Source organism: Hemibagrus wyckioides, linkage group LG07, assembly GCF_019097595.1.
Source record: "Hemibagrus wyckioides isolate EC202008001 linkage group LG07, SWU_Hwy_1.0, whole genome shotgun sequence".
In the NCBI taxonomy this organism is placed as follows: domain Eukaryota; kingdom Metazoa; phylum Chordata; class Actinopteri; order Siluriformes; family Bagridae; genus Hemibagrus; species Hemibagrus wyckioides.
Genome location: NC_080716.1, coordinates 1,222,401 through 1,248,332, shown reverse-complemented (window position 1 = coordinate 1,248,332; position 25,932 = coordinate 1,222,401). Strand labels below are relative to the sequence as shown.

Sequence of the window (25,932 nt, the reverse complement as noted above, 5' to 3'; positions counted from 1 at the left end):
TTTATTGGTTTAGTGTTTTAATACACTCTGTACAGTAACAGCAATTTTAAATGTCTTACACTAAACGTGTATATACATGCTTGTTGAAAAGTTTATTTATATACACAAAAAAACACACTTTATTTATTATTTTGTTGTTGTTTGGGTTGTCTCACTTTTTTTTTTATTAATTTCCAGCATTACGTCTGTCCCAAATCACACCGTGTTCACTACATAGGGTACTACTGCGCGAGTTTTAACATTTTATACACTGATGAAAGCACCGTGGAGGAGAGTGTATTTATGAGATGATGTAATGTACGGATATAGTAAGTGTCCATAAAATGCATAAAATGCCCTTAATCTAGATTACACTTTATGGGAGATAGGGAATAGGGTAGTTAGTATTTCGGACACGGTCTCTACAACACACACACACACACACACACACACACACACACACACACAAAGAAGAAGCGGCGCCATGGCAATATCGCTATAGTAACCAGACTCGACCAATCACCTGCCGCGGTCGAGTGACGCCATTAACGATTGGCTCACGATTGGCTCCAGCGATTGGAGATAGGTTCATAAACAATGGCCGAATCCCAAATGCCTCTATTTTTCCTATACAAGTGCACTACATAGGCTATAAAAACAATAACATAAGCATCCTGTCTAGTGCACTACATATCTAAAGAGGACGTGTTTGGGTTTGAGTTCAAAAGCTTATTTCTTCATACAAATTTTACTGAAAGTTTATTCGCTCTAGGAGCTCCATAGGGAACAGTAGAGTTTATTAACCCTGATATAAAACTAGTTAAAAAATAATGTTTTATTATCCTAATGTACTTAATTACAAAACTGGATGCTTTGCTACAATATGGTGAGACTTTCTTTCTTTATTTGGCAGAAAACAATACCTGATTATTACAAAAAAAACATTTACCTGATTATTAAAATTAAAATGGTTCCTGTTTGCCTCTTCTTCTTCTTCTTTTTAATAATAATAATAATAATAATTATTATTATTATTATTATTATTATTATTATTATTATTATTATTATTATTATTATGACTATTATTATTAGTAGTAGTAGTAGTAATTTTTATTTTTATTTTTTATTTTAATTTAATTTTTTATTTTATTTTTTTTATTTTATCTTTTTTCTTAACTCTTAAATATTTCGTGTACCCTTCAGTGCTGAAATAATACACACTAAATAGCCGACAGAGGGCGCACTAGCTAAGTTAAGCCCAAAGTTATCACGTCAAAATGCACAGAATGTTGTGTGTGTGTGTGTGCTCGCTCGCACGTGTGTGCATGTGTGTCTGCACGTATATGTGTGTGTGATTTTTTTATAGGCTGGCAGCCACAAAGGCCAGAAAGATGAACCGTCGGGATCTGCTGAAGGTTAACATCCAGAGCACATGGTGAGAAAGTAGTGCTGTGGGATCCTGGATTCTGATTGGTCGGAAGGTGCTGATAAATTGATGACTGTTTTTTTTTTTTTTTTGCAGCACTGACATAATGAACTACGTGTTGGTGCGAGTGCCTCCTCTGACTGCGGGTCTGCCTCGGCCTCGCTTCTCCCTCTACCTGTCATCCCAGCTGCAGTACGGAATCGTGCTCGTCTTCCACCGCCAGTGCCAGCTGCTGCTAGGTGTGTGTGTGGAGACAAAACTACAACACACACTATAATCTCTTTCTTTCTTCCTTTCTTTAGTCCCACATCATTATAATAAATAAATAATTTTTTTTGTTGCATTTTAATGACTTTTTCCTCAGAGGAGATCCAGGGGGCCATTGACAAACTGCATCGTTACCATATACAAGTGCAGATTGACATGCTGCCTGAGGAGATCAGGTCTTGTATAAACTCATAATAGCTCTCCTTTCTTCCTTCCTTCCATCTATGTGACTGGTGAGGAAGAAACAATACAGAGGAAGTAAAGCTGAGTGTATTACAGAGCTTCTGTCGTTTGTGTCTTCTTATCAGTTTGTGCGTCATTTGTTTCAGACAAACTCAAACACTTCCTGATGCTCTCACTCTTCTGACCGAGTCCGAGGGGGCCAGAGATCCGTTTTTCGGATCAATGGAGTTTGGTTTGCCCAGTCCAAGTAGCCTCATGCAGGTAACCATTGACCTATCAGTCTCTCTATCTATTTACCTGTATATGCACACACCTATATATCTAGCTTGTTTCCTTGATTGACAGCTGGCTGAGGAAATGGGTGTGGTTTTGCCAGAGAGTCTAATATATCTATCTATCTGTCTTATGTACTTGATTGACAGCTGGCTCAGGAAATGGGCATGGTTTCACCAGAGAGTCTAATGGGTCAATCTATCCTGTTTCCTTGATCGACACCTGGCTCAGGAAATGGGCGTGGTTTCACCAGAGAGTCTAATAGATCAATCTATCTTGTTTCCTTGATTGACAGCTGGCTGAGGAAATGGGTGTGGTTTTGCCAGAGAGTCTAATATATCTATCTATCTGTCTTATGTACTTGATTGACAGCTGGCTCAGGAAATGGGCATGGTTTCACCAGAGAGTCTAATAGATCAATCTATCTTGTTTCCTTGATCGACAGCTGGCTCAGGAAATGGGCGTGGTTTCACCAGAGTCTAATAGATCAATCTATCTTGTTTCCTTGATTGATAGCTGGCTCAGGAAATGGGCGTGGTTTCACCAGAGAGTCTAATATATCTATCTATTTATCTTGTTTCCTTGATTGTTAGCTGGCTCAGGAAATGGGCGTGGTTTCACCAGAGAGTTTAATATATCAATCTATCTTGTTTCCTTGATTGACAGCTGGCTCAGGAAATGGGCGTGGTTTTGCCACAGAGACTACATTCTCCACCTGTGGAAGGTGAGCATGGAGCACCATGTTAAAATCCTCTTAGATACCCACATTTATTCTTCTTCTTCTTCTCTAATCAATGCATTTAAGCAGAGACAAAGAAGACACGAAGGGATGTAGACGATATGTTTTTCTCTCGCCACAGGCATCACAGCGAGTCAGGAGTCGATCACGATGACCGAGCGGGAACCTGTTATCATGCAACAGCCTGAGGTGTCAATCATTAGAGTTGCCATAGCAACTTGCCATAGTGAATATGTGTTAATAAAAAAAAGAAGGAAGTTGATCACTTCTCCTGATGTCTTTTCAGTTTGAAGGGGCGGAGCTGCAGGAGATCGACATGATTGAAATGTTGCTGGAGCAATCAGATCAGTTCCCTGAAGGTAAGAGCTTTCCCTTGTGCCCTTTTTTTTTTAAAAAAAAAAAACAAAGAATGAATAGTTTGATGGAAAAAAAAAATCTAAATTCGAACCCAAAATTTAGCTGCTGAAAAATAAAAATTTACAGGTGGAATTTATAAGTAAATTTGCGCCTCATTCTAGTTTTACAAAATCAAGAAGGAAAAAAGAAATAAAGGCCTGTCGAGGTCAGGTAGCGGTCAGGGCATCTATTTTTTAGGTGAGGAGGAGCGTGAGGCAGAGCAGGCGAGGCAGCGGGAGAGAAGAGAAAGAGAAAGAGAAGAGGTTGTAGAGAGAGAGACAGAGCGAGCAGCAGCAGAAGTAGAGAGGACCAGGGATCTGACCGGGTCTACCCTCCTCACGGAGCTGTACGTCCACATTAAAAAGCCTTTAAGAGAAGGACACGATGAGTCCGAGTCACTCGGTCCAGTTTAAATGTGTCCTCTTCAATCCTATCCAGGGCCCAAAGCACTGAAGTACCAAGCAGAGACATTGTGTCTATGGACGAGGAGGTGGAACTGCCCACTATGATGGCCGAGCCAGCCGAGAGAGAGAGGACTCCGGAGCCCATATCTATTCCACCATCCCCGCCTAGCCCGGAGAGGGAACGTCGGAGAGAGAGTCCTCGCCTGGAGGAGGTTTGTGGAATACTGATCTTACCCCAGTGGAAAGAACTAAATTTCAGAAACAGTCAGTAGTTTTACAGTTTAACATTTTAATTGTATTTTTAGATTTTTTTTTTGTCAGTACACTTAGCGTTATTGTCAGTTTCCTCTTTTGGTGTGACACTATATTGCCAAAAGTTTTGGGACGTCTGCCTTTACATGCACATGAATGTAGTATGGAGTTGTAGCCCCGCCCGTTGCAGCTCTAACAGCTTCAACTCTTCTGGGAAGGCTTTCCACAAGCTTTAGGAGTGTGTTTATGAGAATTTTTGACCATTCCTCTAGAAAGACCTCTTTGAAAGGTCAGGCACTGATGCTGGATGAGAAGGCCTGACTCACAGTCTCCGCTCTAATTCATCCCAAAGGTGTTCTATCAGGTTGAGGTCAGGACTCTGTGACGTTCCTCCACACCAAACTCACTCATCCATGTCTTTATGGACCTTGCTTTGGTCACTGGTGTGCAGTCATGTTGGAACAGGAAGGGGTCATCCCCAAACTGTTCCCACAAAGCAAGAAATTGTCCAAAATGTCTTGGTATGAAGCTGAAGCATTAAGAGTTCCTTTCACTTGAACTAAAGGGCCGAGCCCAACCCCTGAAAAACAACACCTGAATTCAGTGATTTGGAGGGGTGTCCCAAAACTTTTGGCAATATAGTGTATCTTTAGTTTTTCCTGTCAGTAGTGTTAGTAATATGTGCTGTTTGACTGTCAGGAGTTTGTATCATATGTGGTTTTAGAGTCAGTACTTCCTCTCTGTTACAGTTTGTCCCAATCCCAGAGGCCCCTGTGGAGGAACGAAGGAGGAGGAAGAGGCAGCTGGTTTTTATAGATGAAGAGATCCAGATATCCCAGGAAGCTCTGCAAGCCCAGATTAATGACCCAAGCATTGAAACCAGACCTTTAGTAAGATGCACACACATATTCATCTATCTGTTTCTGAAAGCTGAACGCTGATTCTGACTTGGAGTGAAAGGCTCAGTTTCCGTGTCATGATGTTGATGCTCGCGGTCACCTTGAAGACGCTACATGAGAACATGAACCCGTTGTGATTTCCTTCCCAGGAGGATGTTCTGATCAGACCGCCTTCTCAAGTGAGCGAGCCGAAAGTACTTCTCAGTAACCCCTGCATGAGTGAGTAACCAGTTCAACCGTGAAACACTGAAAGTGAAACTACTGACAAGGAAAGTGCACATTTCTGCAGTTGTTTTTCATTTCACTGTCAGTAGTTTCACATTCAGTACCTTCACTTTCATTGTCCATGGGCCGTTTTTTAATTTTTCTGTCAGTAGTTATCATTTCTCAGTCAGTATCAGATGTTGGGTTTTTTTATTCAGTTTTACTGTCAGTCAGTACTTTACATTTGTAGAATTTTTTTAATGTAAATACTTTCAATTTCACTGTCAGTAGTTTCACATTCAGGACTTTCACTTTCCCTGTCCATAATTTGCGGCCTTTTTCAGTCAGTAGATATTGCTTTTATTTTTTAAGTTTTACTGTCAGTCAGTACTTTACTTTTTTTTGCATTGCTTGATGTAAATACCTTTAATTTCATTGTCAGTAGTTTCACATTCAGTACTTTCCCTGTCCATAATTTGTTGCCCTTTTTACTACTGTGAGTAGTTACAATTTCTCAGTCAGTAGATGTTGCTTTTATTTCTTCAGTTTTACTGTCAGTCAGTACTTTCATTTTTGTTTGCATTTAAAAAAAATACTTTCAATTTTACTGTCAGTAGATTCCCATTCAGTACTTTCACTTTGACTGTCCTTTTCAGTCAGTAGATATTGTTTTTATTTCTTCAGTTTTACTGTCAGTTAGTACCCTTTCTTCTGTAAATACTTTCAATTCCAGTAGTAATATCAGTATTTTCAGTTAATGGGTTTTTATTTTTCAGTTTTTTTGTCAGTACTTTCAAATATATTGTCAGTACTTTCTGTTCCAATGTCAGTAATTCAGTGTTTTCCCTTCAGTTTTACTCCTAGTATGTTTGATCTCACTGTCAGTATTTTGTATGTCTTTTTCACACAGAACTTCCTGCTGAGATTCTGGAGCTGTGGAAGCAGGGAGCAGTCATCCCTCACATCCCTCGACCCCGACGCCGCCGGGAGGCTGAAGAGGAGGATCTGGAGGCTGTACGAGAGAGGGAGAGGGGAAGAGAGGAACAGGAAGAGGGAGAGTTCAGAGAGGTCTGGGGTTTATAAATTACACACAATTTAAACATTCTTTAAGAATATATAACCCCAAAAATTTAAGTCAGTAGCTTGTGTTATTTTCCATTTTACTATCAGTACTTCATGTTAATTTCAGTTTCAGAGTCAGTAGTTTCATGTTCGTTTCAGTTTCAGAGTCAGTAGTTCATGTTCATTTCAGTTTCAGAGTCAGCAGTTCATGTTCATTTCAGTTTCATGTTCATTTCAGTTTCAGAGTCAGTAGTTCATGTTCATTTCAGTTTCAGAGTCAATAGTTCATGTTCTTTTCAGTTTCAGAGTCAGTAATTAATGTTCTTTTCAGTTTCAGAGTCAGTAGTTCATGTTCATTTCAGTTTCAGAGTCAGTAGTTCATGTTCATTTCAGTTTCAGAGTCAGTAGCTTGTGTTATTTTTCATTTTACTATCAGTAGTTTCAGGTACTTTCCATGTCAGTGTAAATACTTCGTGTTATTTTCAGTTTAATTAGTCATGAGTTTGTGGTAGTTTTACAGTAAGTAGTGTGTTGCTTTTTAAGTTTCAGAGTCAGTAGCTTGTGTGACTTTGTAGTATAAGTAGTTTATGTTCATTTCCGTTTTAGAGTCAGTAGTTTGTTTATTTTCTGTTTCACAGTCGGTAGTTTATGTTCATTTCAGTTATATGGTCAGTAGTTTGTGCTATTTTTGGTTTCATATTTAGTAGTTTGTGCCATTTTTAATTTTACAGTCAGTAGTTTATGTTCATTTCAGTTTTATGGTCTGTATTTGCAGTTTTAGACTTTGTAGTTTATGTTCATTTCAGTTCCACAGCAGTCAGTAGTTTGTGCCATTGTCTCTAGTTCAGTAGTTCATGTTCATTTTAGTCAGTAGTTCATGATCATTTCAGTTTCAGAGTCAGTAGCTTGTGTTATTTTTCATTTTAATAAGTAGTTTCAGTTACTTTCCATGTCACAGTAAATACTGAGTGTTATTTTAAGTTTAACAGTCAGTAGTTTGTCATTAGTTTTTATAGAAAGTAATTTGTTGCTTTCAGTTTTAGAGTCGGTAGTTTGTGTGATTTTGTAGTTTTACTATAAGTAGTTTGTGTTCATTTCCGTTTTAGAGTCAGTAGTTTGTGTTCATTTCAGTTTCAGTCAGTAGTTTGTGTCACTTTCAGTTGTAGTGCCAATAGTTTATGTTTATTTCTGTTTCACAGTCAGTAGTTTGTTCATTTCAGTTTCATGGTCAGTAGTTTGTGCCATTTTCAGTTTCACAGTAGGTAGTTTATGCTAATTTCACTTTCATATTCAGTAGTTTGCGCCATTTTCTATTTTACAGTCAGTAGTTTTATGTTAATTTCCGTTTCACAGTCAGTAGTTTGTGCTATTTTCCATTTTAGAGTCAGTAGTTTGTGTTGCTTTTTGTTTAAGAGAAAGTAGATTGTTTTTTTTTATTTTTGTTATTTTCAGTTTTATTTTATTAGTACTTTGTGCTATTTGCAGTTTTACAGTCAGTAGTTTATGTTTATTACAGTTTCACAATCCATAGTTTGTGCCATTTTCAGTTTTGGCGTCAGCAGTTTATGTTAATTTCGGTTTCACAGTCAGTAGTTTGTATCATTTTCAGTTTTAGTGCCAGTAGTTTGTTTATTTCTATTTCACAGTCAGTAGTTTGTTCATTTCAGTTTTATGGTCAGTAGTTTGTGCTGTTTTCAGTTTTACAGTCAGTAGTTTATCTTCATTTCCATTACACATTCAGTAGTTTATGCCATTTTCCATTTTAGAGTCAGTAGTTTCTAATCATTTCGGATTCACAGTCAGTAGTTTGTGCTATTTGCAGTTTTACAGTCAGTAGTTTATCTTCATTTCGGATCCACGGTCAGTAGTTTGTTCAGTTTATTTTCATTGTCAGTAGTTTGTTCCATTTTCCATTTTAGAGTCAGTAGTTTCTAATCATTTCGGATTCACAGTCAGTAGTTTGTTACTTTTTGTTTTATGGAAAGTAGATTCAGTTTTCTTTTCACTATTACAGTCAGTAGTGTGTTATTTTCAGTTTTATTTTATTAGTAGTTTGTGCTAGTTTCAGTTTTACGGTCAGTAGTTCACGGTATTCTCAGCTTCACACTCAGCTTGATTTAGTGTATTTTTTCTTTCCTTGTTGTCTGTGGTTTGACTACCTGATTGTTGCAGAAGGTCATTGAGGAACACTCACAGAACAACAAAAAGTCCACATTGATTCATGCAGTGATTTAAATGTGATAAGTGGAAAAAGTCCTACTTCTGTTATTTGGCTTCTGTCCATCATGTCTGCAGATGCCCACAGAGATCGTGGAGTCCGGCATCTCACGATATGACACTCCAGGTCAGATATTAGAACTCTTTTGGACACAAGTCTGGTCTAAAAGCCAGAGTCTACAACCAGGAACTCTTTATTAACTCAGTTCAGTGTTATGGGGAATATGTGGCACTGCGTTCAGAGAGTTTCTATATTCAAATCCATTTCTATTTCCAGTTTCCTCTCTGGTCATGGAGGTGACAGACAGAGAAATCTCACCCTTGGAGACTCCCGAGACTCGACGGTGAGAAGCGAGAGATTGTAATGCAACACTTTAACCTAATGCACACGCAGACATTTTACTGACGTTCTAGGTTTTCCGGGCTGTTTTTCTGACCGCAGGTCTCCTGGTCCTGTGTCTGTGTGTGGTCTGGAGGACATTCCAGAGGAGCGAGTCCCGGAACTGGAGGATGGCATGATGGATGTCGATCCTCTCAGGTAATATTGAGGAATATACCAGAATGTCACCTTTGTGTACTTTATAAATAGATTTCTAAAATCATATTTGTAGCCAGATTTGAATTTTCTATTTTAGCAACAAAATCTTTTCAACGATAAGGCTTTAGACCGGAATTTAAAGTGTTTTGTTTCTCTGATAACTGACTTTATGACATATGTGAGTAAGGACATGTCAGCTGTATAATTCTCATTTAACATGCACCGACCAGGCATAACATTATGAACAATATGGTGTTGTTGCTGCCAAAACAGCCCTGACCCATCCTGCACTGTGTATTCTGACCCCTTTCTATCAGAACCAGCAGTAACTTCTTCAGCAATTTGAGCAACAGTAGCTCGTCTGTTGGATCGGATCACACGGTCTAGTCTTCCATTCCCACGTTCATCAATAAGCCTTGACCGCCCATGACCCTGTCACCGGTTCACCACTGTTCCTTCCTTGGACCACTTTTGATAGATACTGACCACTGCAGACCAGGAACACCCCACAAGAGCTGCAGTTTTGGAGATGCTCTGATCCAGTGGTCTAGCCATCACAATTTGGCCCTTTTGGTCAAATTTGCTCAAATCCTTACGCTTGTCCATTTTTCCTGCTTCTAACACATCAACTTTGAGGACAAAATGTTCACTTGCTGCCTAATATATCCCACCCACTAACAGGTGCCATGATGAGGAGATCATCAGTCTTATTCACTTGACCTAATGTTATGGCCGATCGGTGTATGAGTAGTTTTGTTTTTTTTATTTGCCACAGAAAATAAAAGTTTCTAAAGTTTCTACACTGTTCTGGATCCATGTTGTGTTTTCACAGGCGAATGGCTACTATTGGTGAGGATGAAGCAACATTTCACTCCCTTCTGCCCTCTAGAGTCACTCGCAAAACCATCGCTCAGGCTTTCTGGAGGCTGCTGGGTAATATTCTATACTCTCTCTCTCTCTCGTCAAGTCTTTTAAATAGATGAGTTCATTCTGATTGACCTCCTGTATTTTCAGAGCGGATAGACATGAAAGAGGTCACGGTGCGACAGGACGAGCCCTACGGTGACATCATCATCTCTATCACCCTGCAGCCGCATCAGATAGAGACACAGCTGGAATGATGTTTTTTTTTACTTTTTCATTCCTTGTTGTTAAACGTGGCTCGTTAAAGTTCAGGAAGAATTGTGTTAACATTTTAACCACTATATCGTTAAAGGGAAGATTTTATATAATGAAATATTGTTAACCCTGAATGGATTGAAATCGAGTTCTCCTTAATAACTGAGTTTTATAACTTTTTTATTCAATGTTATTTGCTAGACTTACGAGCAATGAAATGTTTATCAGTGTTTATAGGATTTATTCTAAAATTTCTATAACATTCTTTCTTCTTTTTTAACATTTCATGAGGTTGTTTCAGAGTTTATTTTAATATGAACTCGGTATCGCTGTGCGTATAAAATAAAATAACAACAAGGGGTTTTTATATTACGGTTTATATAATAAATTATTTAAAAACAACATTTTTGTTTTGCTTTTTGTCGCTGCGGAGAATGAAATATTTGTCTGAAAGTTGAGAAATTCATCTTATGAAATTGAATTCAAACACTCTCTAAGATAAATGTGTTCATAAGACTTTAACACATCATAAGGTACTTCTAAATGTTTAAATTGTTCATTTACCGTAAAAAAGCATGTGAAAAAAAAAAAAAAAAAAAAAAAAAAAAAAAATATATATATATATATATACACCAGCGTTAAAACACATTTTTAGATTTTTATTTACAACAACTGAGTACATTGTTATTAATATATTAATAGGGACAAAAAAAAGCAATAATCCTACAATAACATAAAACAAATTTAATAACAACAAAAAAATTTTCTTTTTATTTCTGTTTATAAAATTTGAATGTTTTGAAATTTCCTCCTTTTTTTTTGTAAAATTAAAAGATTTGTTTTCTCATTCAAAAAACTATGGGGATGTAAACTTTTGCACACAACTTGGACTCTTCTAAGCACTCAATGGTACAATAATAAATAGAATTGACACAATAGGTACAAACAGAAGCAGAAACAAAAACGTGGGTATGTTACATTACAAACATATTTGCAAAAAAATAAAAATAAAAACATAATTCACTGCTAAATTTAATAGTATTTACAAAGTACTAGTTACAGCCCACTTTTGCACGAAAACCTGTTAGCTTTTGAGATGCTAAATTACTGGCTTAGCGTAATCTCTTGTTCAGGTCTGAAGAGAACAAACAAAACAAAACTGAAAAAATTATCATAAGCACTACAGATTTCCTCCAAACAACATCACCTAACAGATATTTTACTAAGATGTCGAACCAAAGCAAGCCGCTTGGCATCGATTCGACTAGAAATCTCTGTAACGGCGATGTTTTGTTCAGTCTTATGTTCTACATATCCTTTCCCTCACTGCCATTCTTTAAAAATGTTGACAAAACCAACAAATTGTATCTCGAGCTGGTTTGGTTCCCATGATATCTCACCATAAGCAGTTTCATCAGCCTGGTTCGAGGAACCACAGGAACCTCTTTAGTATGAATATCTTGACAATGGCGTGTCCTCCAAGAGATCATCCTGTAGGAAATAATAAACAGTAATGCCATTTTGTAAATAAAATTTAGAATAATAAAAATCCTTAAAAATCTAAAGCCAGCAACCCTAGAAGGCCGGTGGAGGGAATAGAGCAATGGGATAATGTGGGAGAACTTGGCCAGGTTGAAAACAAGGAATGTGGTGGGTTTGATGGTGTGCCAGGAAACATCCTCCAGGAAACTTTAGCCGTAGTACCATCTCGAGATTCCACAAATCAACAGATTTTTGCCTACAGGAAAAAATCTTGTTAGCAACAAATGCAGATAATGATGGCTTCCTAGGGCCATTGCAGGGTTTTGTGTGTTGTTGGATGCTCTGATCAGGTGGTTCTCCAGAGTGATGACACGATGAAGTTCTTCATCAGTTCTGCTGAATTCGTTTTAGAAGGACACACAATCCATGTGTATTAGTAGATAGACAGTAGTATCCGAGGCAGCGAATTTCACATTAAAGGTGCAAAACCATAAAGTACCAATATTTTTAAGCAATATCTACTTCCACTAAATTCAGCAGAACTTCATCATATCATCACTCTGGAGAACCCCCTGATCAGACCATCCGACAACACACTAAACTTTGTCGTGGCTCTAAGAAGCCATCATTATCTGCAGTTGTTGCTAACTAGATCTTCTCCTTCAGACAAGTCGAGAAAATTTGTTGAATCTTGAGATGGTACTAAGGCAAATGGTTCCTGGAGGATTTTTACTGGCACACCTCATCATACCTCTGCATCTGATACACAATCCCGCCACATTCCTTGTTTTCAACCTTTCCAAGTTCTCCCACATTATCCCATTCCTCACACAGTATCCCATTTCTGGCCTCCTGGAGTTGATGGCATCAGATTTTGAAGGGTTTTTCAGGTCTGTGGCACCAACCACAGACAGATGATTTGATTTGTTTCTTGAGTCTGGTCTGTGGCACCAACCAAAAACCTGACTCAAGATACACATCAAATCATCCAGCCACGAGTCTGGCTTGATTTGACCTCCCCATCCCTGAACATACAAGGATACATCAAGTACTGGTACTAAGATGGGGGAATTATCTTCTCAAAACTGTCTTATAACAAAGCATGAAGACCCACCACTTTAATAAACAAACAAAAATCTTGACATGTACTTTCTTTTGTACCTGCACTAGGTCCCTCACTAACCCCTGCCTAAATGGGTATTCTTGTTTGTATTAAGTTGTCTTTATTTGTCACATATACATCACAGTGAAATTCTTTGTTCAGAGGGTCAGAGCACATAGTCAGCCATAATGCAATGTCCCTGTAGCAAGGTGGGCCAGGTGCCTTGCTCAAGGGCCCAACAACAGCAGCTTGGTGGTGCTGGGGCTTGAACCCCAATCTTCCAGTCAACGACCCTTCCAGGCAATGACCCCAAGCCATAACCACTTGAGCCACCACCGCCCTGTGAAGATATGTCCTTATGGAGACCACAAAGCACATCTTCAGTCACATTCTGTAAATGTTAACCTTAGAGAACATCTTCTTTGCTCTTCTTTAGCTTAATTTACTCTGCTTTTAGCAACTGATTAGACTGCTAATATTGATGAAAGCATTGTAATGGAAGCTCACCATGGGAAGGTCTTGCAGTCTGTGGAATTCAGGATGGCCGCTTTGCTGGCGAAATTTAAGGAAGAGTATGATGGAGAGCAGAGCGGTGCTAATGATGAAGATGGAGATCAGGCCAGCAAGCAAAGGATCCAATGGTGAAGGAGACGGCACTTTGTCTGAGTCTGAATTGGTGGAAATGCAAAAAGCATGGAGTGTGACGCATGCAAAACGGAATACTCAACTGTAACACTGGGATTATGTCTCCACATACCTTCATCTCCAACATCTAGTTCTGATGGTCCATTCTGGTTCTCTTTCTCTAAAGAAGCAGGTCCAGTGATCAGGTCTCTCAGAGTAGAAGGTGGAATAGAAGGTGGGATTAAATATACCGTTGGGGTTGTCTCAGAGGTGGTGGATAGAGAAGAGTTTTGATGTTCTTCGCTGAGATCGGTAGATGTAGGGATGGGTGATCCTGGTGTAATGGTGGTGCTCCTCAGTGGAGTGAGATCTGAAGAACCTAGATACAAATGAAGGAGAAAAGACTTGGAACTAGGAATGAGTTTGGAATATGATTCAAACGAGATGAGAGAGAAACTATGGTGGAACTATGAGGCACAATGAAGAGATACAACGATTTCCAGGAAACATTGTCCTGGAAATATTAGTGAGGGAGTTTGGTTAATTTTGCTAAAAGAATCCCAGTGTGATTTTTGACCTTATTTGGGATTATTATGGTCTGTATTGTTTGACACTGTGACACTAATGTGTTCACCTGTTCTGTGTCTCACCTTGATTAGTTTAGTTATGGACTCAATATGTTCACTCTAACTCCCAGTCCAAATTCCCAGTCCGGTAAGTGAAAGACTTATACCTTCTGTCGTGTTTGTTGTTGACATCTTAGGACTAGTGATGCTTTCTTGAGGCCAAACGGCGTCCGTCCTGACGGTAGCGTCTGTTTTGGGCTCTTTAGAGTCCGTAATTATGGTCATGATGGGAGTCGAGGTAGGAAGGGAGGCACTGGATGCACCTAGAGAGAAGAAAATTGGAAGCAGTTCCCTGTTAGATATGTGTGATTCTGCAAAGCAAGATGATTTCAAAGCATCATCATGTGTTGTAAGACGAGATCCTCTTACATCACTTTGACTCTAAAGCTAGAGTGAGATACATTTATCAGTGCTAAATATAGCCCTGTTTCCAGCCTGCAGCATTTACAAACCTGAGATGTTGCTGAGCTCCCAGCACTCGTATAGCTCTTATTAGCTCTTGTTTGCCATAAAAAGTGTTTATATTGCTCAATGAAGCTGAAAATTAAATATATATATTGGATATTTTACAATTATATCGCAGTAGAACTTAAAGACATAGCATGAGTCACAGGGTTAGCCCTTAGAAGGTGGTGTGCCTGCTACTGAGCTGCAAAAGTCTTTAAATGGTTGTTCTATGTGCCAGATATTTGAACGTCATACAAAAGATCAGATTATCTAGCAGCATGATGTGGTGTCAACTTGTACTGCTGTGGCTCAACGTGCCTTCTGTTCCTGTCTGGTTCCTCATGGTCATTCACTTTGCTCAGAGCTTCAGCACTTCTGATACACTTTAACAAGTCCCTTGCTTAAGGAAATAATCTCACCTGGATACTGTACATTTGTGCCTAAGAACTGTTCTGCTGTTATCATAAAGACTGCCCTGCTATTCAATCCCAGGGTTTCCTTTTGCGTCTGGTTCCTCATGTTGTCTCAGAAGGTGTCACCTCAAACAAAATTGAAATTGTATTGCGCTCCAGTCTGCTGCGACAATCTTGACTCGCCATTATGATGTCATAAACGTTGGAGTTGTGATCAAAGCTATTACTACATATATTAGAATTATTTTTTTTATCTCACCTCGTGCTTTGTCTGCATCTGTGCTAGTGCTGCTGATCTGCTGTGGTGCAGATGGGGGACGAGAGAGGTCCATCCTAATGGGTTCTTTGGGGTCAGACGTCCTTGAGGTCACGAAGAGGTCGACGGCGTCGTTTGGAGACACGGTGGACGAGGCTGGGACGGACGTAGACGACTCAGCTTGAGGGAGAACAATAAAAAAAAATAGGAGTTCAAGTAGGGGTGCTTTGGATGTGTGAGTACAAAGCAGTCATGACCTTTAACTGCTACAGAAGTGCAGAGGGACCAACAAACCAGAGGAATAATATTCGGTGCAGAATTATTGGCACCCCTGGGGGAGAGCCTATGCAAAAATGTCTTTGTTGGTTCAATATCTTGGTTAATAAGAGTTTTTGCAAATATAGGCGTATAAAACACAAGGCTGTGTTCATTATTACAGACAAACTGGTAAAGCGTGAGGTCTGGATTTCAAATCCAAGTGCTGAAGTTCTCACTTTGAGGAGCTCATTAACAGCTCTCTGGAAGTGAAATTCTCTACCTTAATTAGTGAGGTGTAAAAACAAACCCCCTGACAGACGACGGTGAGAGACGGATAGGAAAAATATGACTGTGAATTATATTTTTAGACAGAATTGCAAAAACCCTGAGCATTTTTATCTCTGAGGAAACAAATTCTGACAGATTTTGCATAGATTGCTTTTTCACATAGTAATGAAATGGTGATTTCGTTTAAAGAGGAGATCTTACTGCTGAAAGAAATCCTTCTAATTTGAAATTCTTGAGCATTAATACTCCAACTAAACAACAACAACTCTTATTCTTATTCTAATGATGATTCGGCAGGTTGAAAGCTCTTACCTTTGAGACTCGGTGTGTTCATCAGCAGGACCAGACTCCACACCACACACACGAGAGCATCCATAATTCACACCGAACAGATGGATTGATTAAAAGCTGAATTTCTTTGCGATGTTAGACTTCTTTGATCGCCATCTCTAAAAATATCCGCGTGTGTGTGTGTGGCTTTATCACCTCCTCTGAAGAAAAAACACACACATTTACCACACAGGCGCGCGCGCGAGCCAGGTAATGTGCGGTCAGTAATATCAGAGCGCGCGCTCAGATGTCTGACCGCACACCCACGTGCGTGTCGGAATGAAGGGGTGTGTGTGAGAGAGAGAGAGAGAGAGAGAGAGAGAGAGAGAGAGAGAGCGAGAGAGAGAGAGAGAGAGAGAGAGAGAGAGAGAGAGAGAGAGAGAGAGAGAGAGAGAGAGAGAGAGGTGTCCGACTTTGATTTATAGGATACACTACACACTCTTTTGTCTTACGCACTAAACCGTCGTGGTGATGAGGATGGTTTCTAGTTTCTTCCTCACATCATCTCAGAAACTTGCCACTTCTTTGCCCCTGAGGGATAAATGCACCTTATTGCGTAAATATTTGCACCCTGATACATTTGTAAAAGCCACGCCCCCTCCATTATTAAGGTTTAATTTACGATTTCATGGATGCTGAACGACACGATCAAAAGTAAGTGGACACCTGACCATCACAACATAATGTGGTTCTAATGCAAACTGCTGGAAGACTAGAATTTGAATAGAATGTCTAATTGGTGCTCACTCAGTGTAAGCACTAGTGCACGTGCCATGATTTGGAACACACCCCAACAGCTATAACTACACGGAGATTATTCAGTAGGACTGGGCACAGACAGTCTGACCCTCTCTAGACCCTTTGTGTGTTAAAAAATAGTTGAGGTACACACTATGTAAGCTGCCTGGGTTAAAAAAGAATAAATATATTGTTATTTCTGTAACCGGAAATAATGTCCGCTTCCTCAGAACAGACCGAGTTTACTGCGGAGGCAGTGGAGAGGGTAGGAGATCTCGATTATTCCCTTTCATTCAGTTAAAGACAAATCTTATGAGTATTAAAATTGTAATACTGTCATTTACGCCTGTCTTCTCGTTTTCTAATTAGCTGCGGACAAATCTAGTGTCGAAATTACGTCTCGAGGAGTTTGGTGTCCTGATTGTCACCTAACTGTATCCGTAGTGCACTACGAAGTGCGCACAACGCCGCAGTTTATTACGAGCCGTGTAGTCTACTTGTGTAGGCTGTGTGGCGCCATTTTCAACACAGCCATCCTGTATCGCGAGTAACTGTAATGTAACGGGTTTGAATAGCTGGCGGCTAACTTATTATTATTATTATTTTTCTTTTCGGTCGAGTTAGCATGATGCTAATTTCGTAAAAAGCGTAGTTTAGCGTACTTTAATTTCTTTTTAATTTTATTGTACTTTATTTAAAAAAAAACAGTTTTCTGAAAGTGCGAATGAAACATGAAGTAAAATAAATAAATAAGTAAACTAACTATTTAATTAATTAGCATGTAGCTAAACAGAACGAAATACTCTCATGAGAGAATTATTATGAGGAAAAAGACGCACTATTTTGAGAGAAATCTCATCTTTAACCTCTTTTAATGATAGTACCATTAATAATTTAATGTTTAATTATATATAGTTATATATAGTATAAATATATAGTTTAAGTGACTTTAACTGTTCAGTTCCACTATAATTCATGAAGTAAATTGAACATTATGGTGAAATAGCAATATTTGGGGTTGTCTTTGAGTAGTTTGGAGTAAAATAACACACTTGTGTTTAAAAATTGTTTCTATATAACAGTTCGCATGCAGTCTAAACTAGTGTATACTGGTGAGTGTGTCCAGCTGAGGTCAATATAGGAGACAGTGTTTGAAAAGTAACCTGAGATCTCAGTAAAGCTCTGTGATTCTAATAATAACTGGCATCATGTGTTTGTACGGCGGCTGTTGACCCTCAGAGGGGGTGAGAGACCCTTGGTGAGACCCCTGGTGAATTCTCAATTCCCATTGGTCAGGAAAGGTGTTGATTAATTTCCTACACAAACTCTCAGTAACGCTTGACCTGGTTAGGAGATATTGAAATTGTCACAATTTTTCTCCCACAGGCTCTTCAGCAGCTGTACTATGATCCGGATATGGCGCAGAAAAACTTGGCCCAAAAGTGGCTGGCAGAGGCTCAAGCGTCGCCGCAGGCGTGGCACTTCTGCTGGACACTGCTGAGTCCGGACAAGGTTGGTACAGAGGTCACTTTGACTCGGGATACAATCCAGTTTCAGTATACAGAACATCTGAGCAGTCAGGGGTTGCTTAAGGACACCACGTGTGTCCCTCTCTCTCTCTCTCTCTGTCTCTCTCTCTCTGTCTCTCTCTGTCTCTCTCTCTCTCTGGGTGGCTGCCAAATAAATGTAGATTTTGCAGCTGTCTTTCATCAAAATGGCACAGTGATGTGTATAGTCACTGCCTTAAAGACAGATGCACTTAATTCTCTAAATTCTCCAAAGCCTCATTGTTAAAGCAATAATATTAACAGTAAGACAAATTCTCAATTCATGTTTTCCTACTCCTGCAGGTTCGAAAGTATTTAAAATGAAGTTATTTCAAGAAAAAAACCCTAAAGCCTTGGGTGACTAAGTTCATTTCATTCTGCTAAACATTTCTTACATGTATTTTGGTCAGGGTAAGAGAAATAGCGACATAAACATCATGCAGCTACCTACACTTTACTTTGTACTGTGAAAGTTCCATGATTTTCACCCGATAAGGTGCCCGAGATCCAGTTTTTTGGTGCGAGCACACTGCACGGAAAGATCTCCAACCACTGGCATGACCTCAGTCCTGAGCTTCGTGAGTCTCTCCGCTCTCAGCTCGTCTCCCACGTGTGCCACTTCGCCCTCGGACCCAAGATGGTGCTGACACGCCTCTGCGTAGCCCTGGGGTCTCTGATCCTCCGCACGCTCCTCGACTCGTGGCCCAGCGCCGTCCCCGATCTCCTGCAGGCTTTCCAGAGCGCAGATGGCGCGGCTGAAGCGTCCGGTCAGCGTCTGGCCTTGTTAGAGGTGCTCACCGTATTGCCCGAGGAACTCCTGAGCAGGAAGTTCACATCAGGAAATCGTTCCAGGCTTCAGGCTGCCCTGGCGCAGGAGTGGACCTTGTTGTGTCCATTGCTGAGGGAGCTGCTGAGGTGTGAAAGCTCAGCATGCGACGTGAAGGAGCGAGCTCTGCGCTGTCTGCCCTCCTGGCTTCCACTTGGCGTCGATTTGGGACAGAGCGAAGGAGTGGTGCAGGACAGCTTGGAGCTGCTTAAAGTGCCTGAGCTTTTTGACACAGCTGTGGAGAGTGTCGTCGGTGCTCTCTCAGTACCTGACTGGCAGAGGTGAGCGCCAAAGACCGTATATTCTGTAAATATAGTTAATTATAATGAAAAACACACTATCTTTGACGTGTGTTTTTTGTGTGTGTGGTATGTGTGTGTAGGTCTGCAGACAGTCTGGTGAAGTTGTTGCCCCATGTGCTGGAGCTCCAGGAGCAGCTGAAGAGGGCAATGCAGGACAGAGACATTGAGACGTCTCATGGAATCTGCCGCGTTGTTGTCGCTCTCGGTGAAACTCACTGCAGGTCACATGCACCGCCGCAGACCTTCCAGCATACATATGTTAGCTTACATAAGCCTCGCCCACAACATATGTAGATTCTTCAACAGCTTCTTTAGTGATGAGACTGAAGCGTAGATAAGGACCAGGGACATATTAAGAAATTGTTAACACTCTCATTCTCTCTCTCAGAACATTGCTAGAACAGATCGGACACTGGCAGGCTTTCCAGGCCCTGGTCAGTATGATCCTGTCATGCACTGCGGTTCCTGGTCACTACCCGGTGGAGGAAACTTCAAGCTCATTCACCCTCACATTCTGGTACACTCTGCAGGTAAGGAAGGACATCAGCAGGTGAGACTACTGACTACATACCGTCATTTAACAGAAGTCATTCAAGTCAGTAGGTGCTCTAACGTTGCTCGTTTTCTTACAGGACGACATCACGTCACTGGACTCGGAGAAGCAGACGTTCTACCTGCAGCTCTACAGACCCGTTTACTTCCAGCTGGTTGATGTTCTGCTGCACAAGGCCCGCTTTCCCAACGAGCACGACTACGCCTCATGGTCCTCTGACGACAAGGAACAATTCAGAACATACAGGTGAGCAAAATGATCGACTAACAGCAGGAAGTAAAGTATGTTATTAATGAATGAGTTGATGTGTTGGAGTCGCTGTGTGAATAGTGTTTATGACGTTGCAGAGTCGATATCTCAGACACCCTGATGTGTGTGTATGAGCTGTTGGGCCCCGAACTGTTGCGCAAACTCTACGACAAACTCGGGGTGTTGCTGACCGACACAACACACTCACACTCCTCCCTGTGGCAGGTCGGTATCTCATTTTGGTATGATGAAAGGGGCGGAGCTAAGGGATGGCCTGGGATGAATGATGGGAAGCTCATTCACTACAGGACTGATTGGTCATCATTAAACCTGACCATACTTCATATAGTATATTGTGGATTGAAGAGTATTTAATTTTCAGAAAACAAAAACAATTTCTTTGTTCTATCCATCTTTATCAGCGTCTTATCTCAGTCTCTTTCTGTGTGGAGGATATAGAGGCTCTGCTGTTCGGTTTCCAGTCCATCGCTGACACGGTGGACGTCAGTTACTCGGACGTGATTCCTGGTCTGATCGGCCTCGTCCCCCTCATCTCCACGAACAGCGTTCAGCTCACAGAGACCGTCATGTTCATGCTAGGTACAGCAGACACCAGGATATGTGACAGATGCTGAAGAAAATGGAGCATCAGAGCGAAATTCATGCTTGGCTTTCACTTCACACTTTGCTGCTCAGATAAGATTTGTTTTTGTTATTTGTTAGGCTCACTGGCCGAGTGGTTGGCCGATCACCCGGTCATGGTGCCCACCGTCCTGCGCGTCGTCCTGCCCGCCCTGTCAGATGCTGACCTCTCAGTGTCCTCCGTCTCCACACTGAAGAGAATCTGCCGCGAGTGCAAGCATCACCTTTACCCACACGCCAACGACATCCTGGCATCCTCACAGGTACACTACAGACCAGACCTTTAAGATGTCGAGATCATCCATGAAGAGCCACTGAAGAATTCTTTCCTTCTTTTTGTTTTTAAATGTTATAAAGGGAATGCAATAAAGATTCAAATGAAATCGAAACAATCTCAAGTGACACATGACAAACAAAATGAATAATAATAATCAGATTCTCTCTCTTTAAACTCAAAGGTTCTTTGGATGAATGTAATGACGTATTTCGAAGCAGAAACACTATATATTTAAACTTTTAAAGGGGGAAACCTTTTATTGTAATATTACAACCTTTACGATGACCTTAACATGCTTTTTTTTTAACTAAACTCTGTTTTTCCGCTCTTTTTTTAGGATGCACTCATTAAGAGAATCCACAAGGTCAGAATTCCTCTCATCCACACAACATTCCTGCTGTGATTTACTTATTAACCGACTGATTAAACCTGACCACTTCTTTTCCCTCATAGATCCCTCAGAGCACGTGGCTGATGCAGGGTCTGGGATTTTTACTCTCGGCCATGCCGGACGAAGAGATTCCGGAAAAATTGCTCTCTCTGCTCTCGCCTCATATCCAGGATCTGGAGCGACTGGCCAATCAGACGGTACGGATCGAGGAATTTCCATTAATATTAAAAGAGATCAAGATTAAATCAATATTTTGTGACAGCTCAGTTTTGTTTGTGTTTTTATTAACAAAAAAAGCCTATATAGAAATTGCTGCACGTTAGCTGTCCGAATCATTTTCGTTTCATTTCCGGTCAATTCCACAGTTGCCTAGCAACAGTGTCCTCCTGATTTTGATCTCTTAAAGCTTCCAGATTATTAGATTTAGACACAGACCATTTTATTCCTTACAAATCGCACAACCTCAGTCGTATGTCTTGACCTTAACTTTAATGCTTCTTTTCTTTGCTTTCATTTCACAGCCCAATCCTGCCACTAAACACTCCACTCTTCAGGTTCTGGGCCTGATCTCCAGCCTCTTCTCCACTCTGGACTTGAGGACACACGCCGAAGGACCAGACGGGGTTAAAGGTCATCGATTTGCTGCTCACAGCAATCCGGTAAAGTTCAGGCCTCATCAGTAAAGTCAATAAAACTGATCTCATTTATTTCCTGTGACCTCAGAAGCCCTAGAGTTTGAGTAAACACGATCCTAGAGGTCAGCAGAACCAGATATTTTCATCGAACGAACACATTATAAATGTGATTCAAGGAAATGGATTGAGTGAATTCTGTTGGATTTTTCTTTCAGGTTGTAGTCATGCTACAGCAAGTGTTTCCGCTCATCCAAACACTTCTGAGCAATTGGCTGAAAGACACCGATGTGGTGGAGGTAAGCTCATAAACAAGCGAAAAAAAAATATTCCCTCTGCCTTAGAAACACATTTCTTCCTTTTTTTTCTTACTTCCCAGGCCTCATGTGCTGTTTTTGAGAAATCTCTGAAGACCCTTGGTGGTGACTTTGCTCCTCTGGTACCTCAGCTTTGTGAGCTGATCAGTCAGCTGTTCAGCACTTACCCACAAGCCTGTGCTTTGGATCTCATACAGCAGGTAGAGTGAGAATGTGTGTTTGCACAGCTGGAGCGATCCTCTACAAGGCGTTACACTAACTCCTCTCTCTTCGCTCTTTTCTAGCTGCTTCACGTATTTGCCTGTGATAAGGATCACGTCTCATCGATCGCCACGGCTCTGGAACTTGTCACGAACATCACCATGTCTGTTTTTCAGCACGGTAAGGGATTGTGATCATGCGCTGATGATAACACAAGTGACTCAAAACTCAAAGGCAATTCACACACTGAAATAAACTTGGTGTAGCTAGATTTACACTATATTGCCAAAAGTTTTGGGACACCAAATCATTGAATTCAGGGGTTGGGCTCGGCCTCTTAGTTTCAGTGAAAGGAACTCTTAATGCTTCAGCATGTCTTTATGGACCTTGCTTTGTGCACTGGTGTGCAGTCATGTTGGAACAGGAAGGGGTCATCCCCAAACTGTTCCCACAAAGCATGAAATTGTCCAAAATGTCTTCAATGGAACTAAAGGGCCGAGCCCAACCCCTGAATTCAATGATTTGGAGGGGTGTCCCAAAACTTTTGGCACTATAGTGTAATTACTAAATATAACTATAAATAAATAAAACACTGTTGTTTGACAAAATGTCTGTGTATGTAATGTTGCAGGTGCGAGAGATCATCCTGACATGGTCGAGTCCTTTATGAAGCTTCATGCACAGGTTCAGAATTTTTACTCTTTGATGCAGAAAAAGAAGTAACCCAATATCTGTGCTTAATTGGATCACAGGTATAAATTATTTAAGATTTCTATTTTCACTGTCACTTTAGTCAGAGCCAAGCGGAGGATGAAACTCGCATGTAGATGGATGAGTTCTGAAAATAGAGCTGTGTTTGACGTAGCTCCTTTTCCCAGGTTCTGAAAAGGAAGCCGGATCTGTATCGCTCCGAGGGTCTGGATATCAGAGTGGTCTTCTACTGTGGTGAGAGATGATGAAGCACACGTCAGATAAAGGAAGAAGAAACCCGTCACAGAGCGCCACAGCGTGTTTATCCCGCTTCTCTTTTTTTTACGCAGGGATTTTAGCTTTTAAATTTCCAGAGGTTCCCACTCTCAAGTCCACGTGTGTGCTGTTTGTAAGTCACTCTGCTTTGACTCAATCAAATTACAAACCTCATTGTATCATATGACATGAGCACTAGCCTTCTTTTTCTTTATTTTATTTTGGGAATGAATGAAATAACAGTTTTCCTCTCGTTTTTTTCTCTCATTCATCCGCATGCCGTGCTGCTCAGACGGAGCTGATGTCTCACTGCGAGGACGTCCCCGCTGTCCGAGAAGTGCTGCAGGAGGACGGCCTGCTGCTTCTTCAGACCCTACTGGAGGTCAGCATTTTATTCCTGTTATACCACTCCAAATTACCAACAAATAAAATTGTTATTCATTAACAAACGGCATTGTTTACTGTTATATTTGTATTCCTGTTCTCTCTTACGTTATCGTTCCCTCACCTGCAACTTGACTTGACCAAGATAATGCTTTGCTCTGACTCTCACGAGGGGCTGACACTGGAGACTTCTTTAATATGTTATAATAATAATGTTAAATATCTTATCAAACACATGTCAAGTATATTATCTACTTCACCATATCGGCGATTACTCACGTGCTGGTATAGAAAATTAATCGGCGCCTTCTGACCAGTCGCTGTGGTGTAATCATATTTATTATAAAATATACAGTACCGTACATTTAATGACTTCCATCGCTCTGTTCTTTGCTTAACATGGCCATAAATATGCAAAATCTATTCAAATCTACATTTAGTAAAACAAAAGAAAGAGGAATGTTGTGCGTGTGTGTGTAGGCTATTGGTATCCAGGCTCCCCGGGCCCTGCTGGAGCACCTGGCTGAGGTTCTGTTCTCCATCAGTCTCCACTGTCCCAGCTTGCTCGTGACTCGGTTACGAGATGCCCTGCAGCCTGACGCCTTCCCTTGCACCTTAATCACTCCGGAGCACAAAGAGCGCTTCTGCCAGCAGATCCTCAGGTGAAATACACATTAGATCACATACACTGCCCTTGAAGCCTGCCTACACATTATTGCCAAAAGTTTTGGGACACCCCTCCAAATGATTGAATTCAAGTGTTTGGCTCAGCCCCTTAGTTCCAGTGAAAGGGACTCTTAATGCTTCAGCTTCATACCAAGACATTTTGGACAATTCCATGCTTTGTGGGAACAGTTTGGGGATGACCCCTTCCTGTTCCAACAAAGCAAGGTCCGTAAAGACATGGATGAGTGAGTTTGGTATGGAGGAACTTCACAGAGTCCTGACCTCAACCTGATAGAACACCTTCGGGATGAATTAGAGCGGAGATTGTGAGCCAGGCCTTCTCGTCCTACATCAGTACCTGACCTCACAAATGCGCTTCTAGAGGAATGGTCAAAAATTTAATGGTCATAAACACACTCCTAAAACTTCCAGAAGAGTTGACGCTGTTATAGTTCACACAAAGCATGAAAATGTCTTGGTATGAAGCTGATCCATTAAGAGCCCCTTTCACTGGAACTAAGGGGCTGAGCCCAACCCCTGAATTGAATGATTTGGAGGAGTGTCCCAAAACCTTTGGTAATATTGTGTAAGCTGTCTTGCTCTGGGATTTGAACTAAGCACTTAATGACACTTTGTTGTCTTGTATCGACTCACAATACAAAAATCTGTCATCACAATGGTAATTGTCATTAGTGGGTCAGTTGCTATTGACCCCCAGAGAGCCTAAGAGGTAAGGTGGGACTGTACACAGACTATCTGCCACAGTTGCATCCCTTTGGATCAATGGGTCATGAACATGATAAAGAAATTAAATTTGCAGCAAGAAGACTTTGCTGCAAATTTCTTAATTATACATTTTTCTATTCCATGGATTCAAGCAATAATCTTAAACCAGAGGAAGGGTCTTGTATCAAATCTCACAGCTCTGTTTTTCCTTCTTTCTCAGGGAGCAAGTGAGTAAGTGGAAGATGAGGGACCTTGTGAAGGAGTTTTCTCTGTTGTGTCGAGGTCTACAGGGAACAGAGGAGTACTGATCGCCCATCTGAACATTTTAGACACTTGTGGGATCAAAGAGACAGGACAAACCTGCAGTGGTCTGCATTTGCCATTTTTACAGACTTCCTGTATCACAAGGTCATAGTTTTCTGACTGAAATTTTCATAATATACTGTATAGTGTTTTGAAGGTGTGTTTAAACGAGAACCGTGCACTTCTTCTTCATCTTCTAAGTCACTGACATCTTCCCAGGTTTGTCTCCTGGTGTGGATGATACTGAGTTTGCACTGAGGTGTTTCTGAATTCTTCATTCTGATTGGTCAGAAGGTGTCGCTTCGGCTCTGACAGGTTTTTTCCGACGCAGGTGTGTGTTAAGGTGCTCATTCTAATACTTGTATCGTTTCTATGGTAACAATTAAATAACAGGTTCTTGTATGAAGGAGGCTTCACAGAATGTGTCG

General features: G+C 40.8%; 3 protein-coding genes across 7 annotated transcripts; 2 read left to right on the top strand and 1 right to left on the bottom strand.

Moving 5' to 3' along the window:
- Positions 1-402: 402 nt before the first annotated feature.
- Positions 403-10,360, top strand: LOC131355660 (meiotic recombination protein REC8 homolog). The gene is made up of 18 exons (XM_058394072.1): positions 403-865; positions 1,346-1,414; positions 1,502-1,644; positions 1,770-1,848; positions 2,002-2,116; positions 2,795-2,852; positions 2,989-3,056; positions 3,154-3,232; positions 3,462-3,609; positions 3,702-3,879; positions 4,669-4,809; positions 4,968-5,037; positions 5,933-6,090; positions 8,380-8,428; positions 8,579-8,645; positions 8,744-8,839; positions 9,672-9,772; positions 9,854-10,360. Exons 1-18 carry the CDS (start codon positions 810-812, stop codon positions 9,958-9,960), a joined length of 1,782 nt encoding a protein of 593 aa, XP_058250055.1. The 5' UTR covers positions 403-809; the 3' UTR covers positions 9,961-10,360.
- A 303-nt stretch (positions 10,361-10,663) lies between these two features.
- On the bottom strand, positions 10,664-16,068 carry si:ch73-344o19.1 (uncharacterized). Its single transcript, XM_058395338.1, has 6 exons — positions 15,767-16,068; positions 14,912-15,088; positions 13,900-14,055; positions 13,300-13,545; positions 13,050-13,210; positions 10,664-11,449 (listed from the first exon to the last, which is right to left on the bottom strand). Exons 1-6 carry the CDS (start codon positions 15,828-15,830, stop codon positions 11,405-11,407), a joined length of 849 nt encoding a protein of 282 aa, XP_058251321.1. The 5' UTR covers positions 15,831-16,068; the 3' UTR covers positions 10,664-11,404.
- Positions 16,069-16,574: 506 nt separating this feature from the next.
- On the top strand, positions 16,575-25,910 carry ipo13a (importin 13a). Of its 5 annotated transcripts, none has more exons than XM_058395333.1 (21): positions 16,575-16,787; positions 17,909-18,034; positions 18,566-19,176; positions 19,278-19,418; positions 19,586-19,727; positions 19,830-19,996; positions 20,098-20,224; positions 20,452-20,599; positions 20,723-20,904; positions 21,256-21,282; positions 21,372-21,506; positions 21,831-21,968; positions 22,160-22,240; positions 22,321-22,458; positions 22,543-22,639; positions 23,091-23,143; positions 23,338-23,404; positions 23,500-23,558; positions 23,718-23,807; positions 24,290-24,471; positions 25,422-25,910. In XM_058395333.1, the coding sequence occupies exons 1-21, from the start codon at positions 16,737-16,739 to the stop codon at positions 25,507-25,509; spliced, it is 2,850 nt and encodes a 949-aa protein (XP_058251316.1). In that variant the 5' UTR covers positions 16,575-16,736; the 3' UTR covers positions 25,510-25,910. The 5 variants fall into 5 exon arrangements, 4 of the variants coding, with proteins under 4 accessions (XP_058251316.1, XP_058251315.1, XP_058251319.1 ...); XM_058395332.1 differs by having other exon boundaries at positions 20,422-20,599; XM_058395336.1 differs by lacking the exon at positions 16,575-16,787 and adding an exon at positions 17,089-17,813 and having other exon boundaries at positions 20,422-20,599.
- The last annotated feature ends 22 nt before the right edge of the window (positions 25,911-25,932 follow it).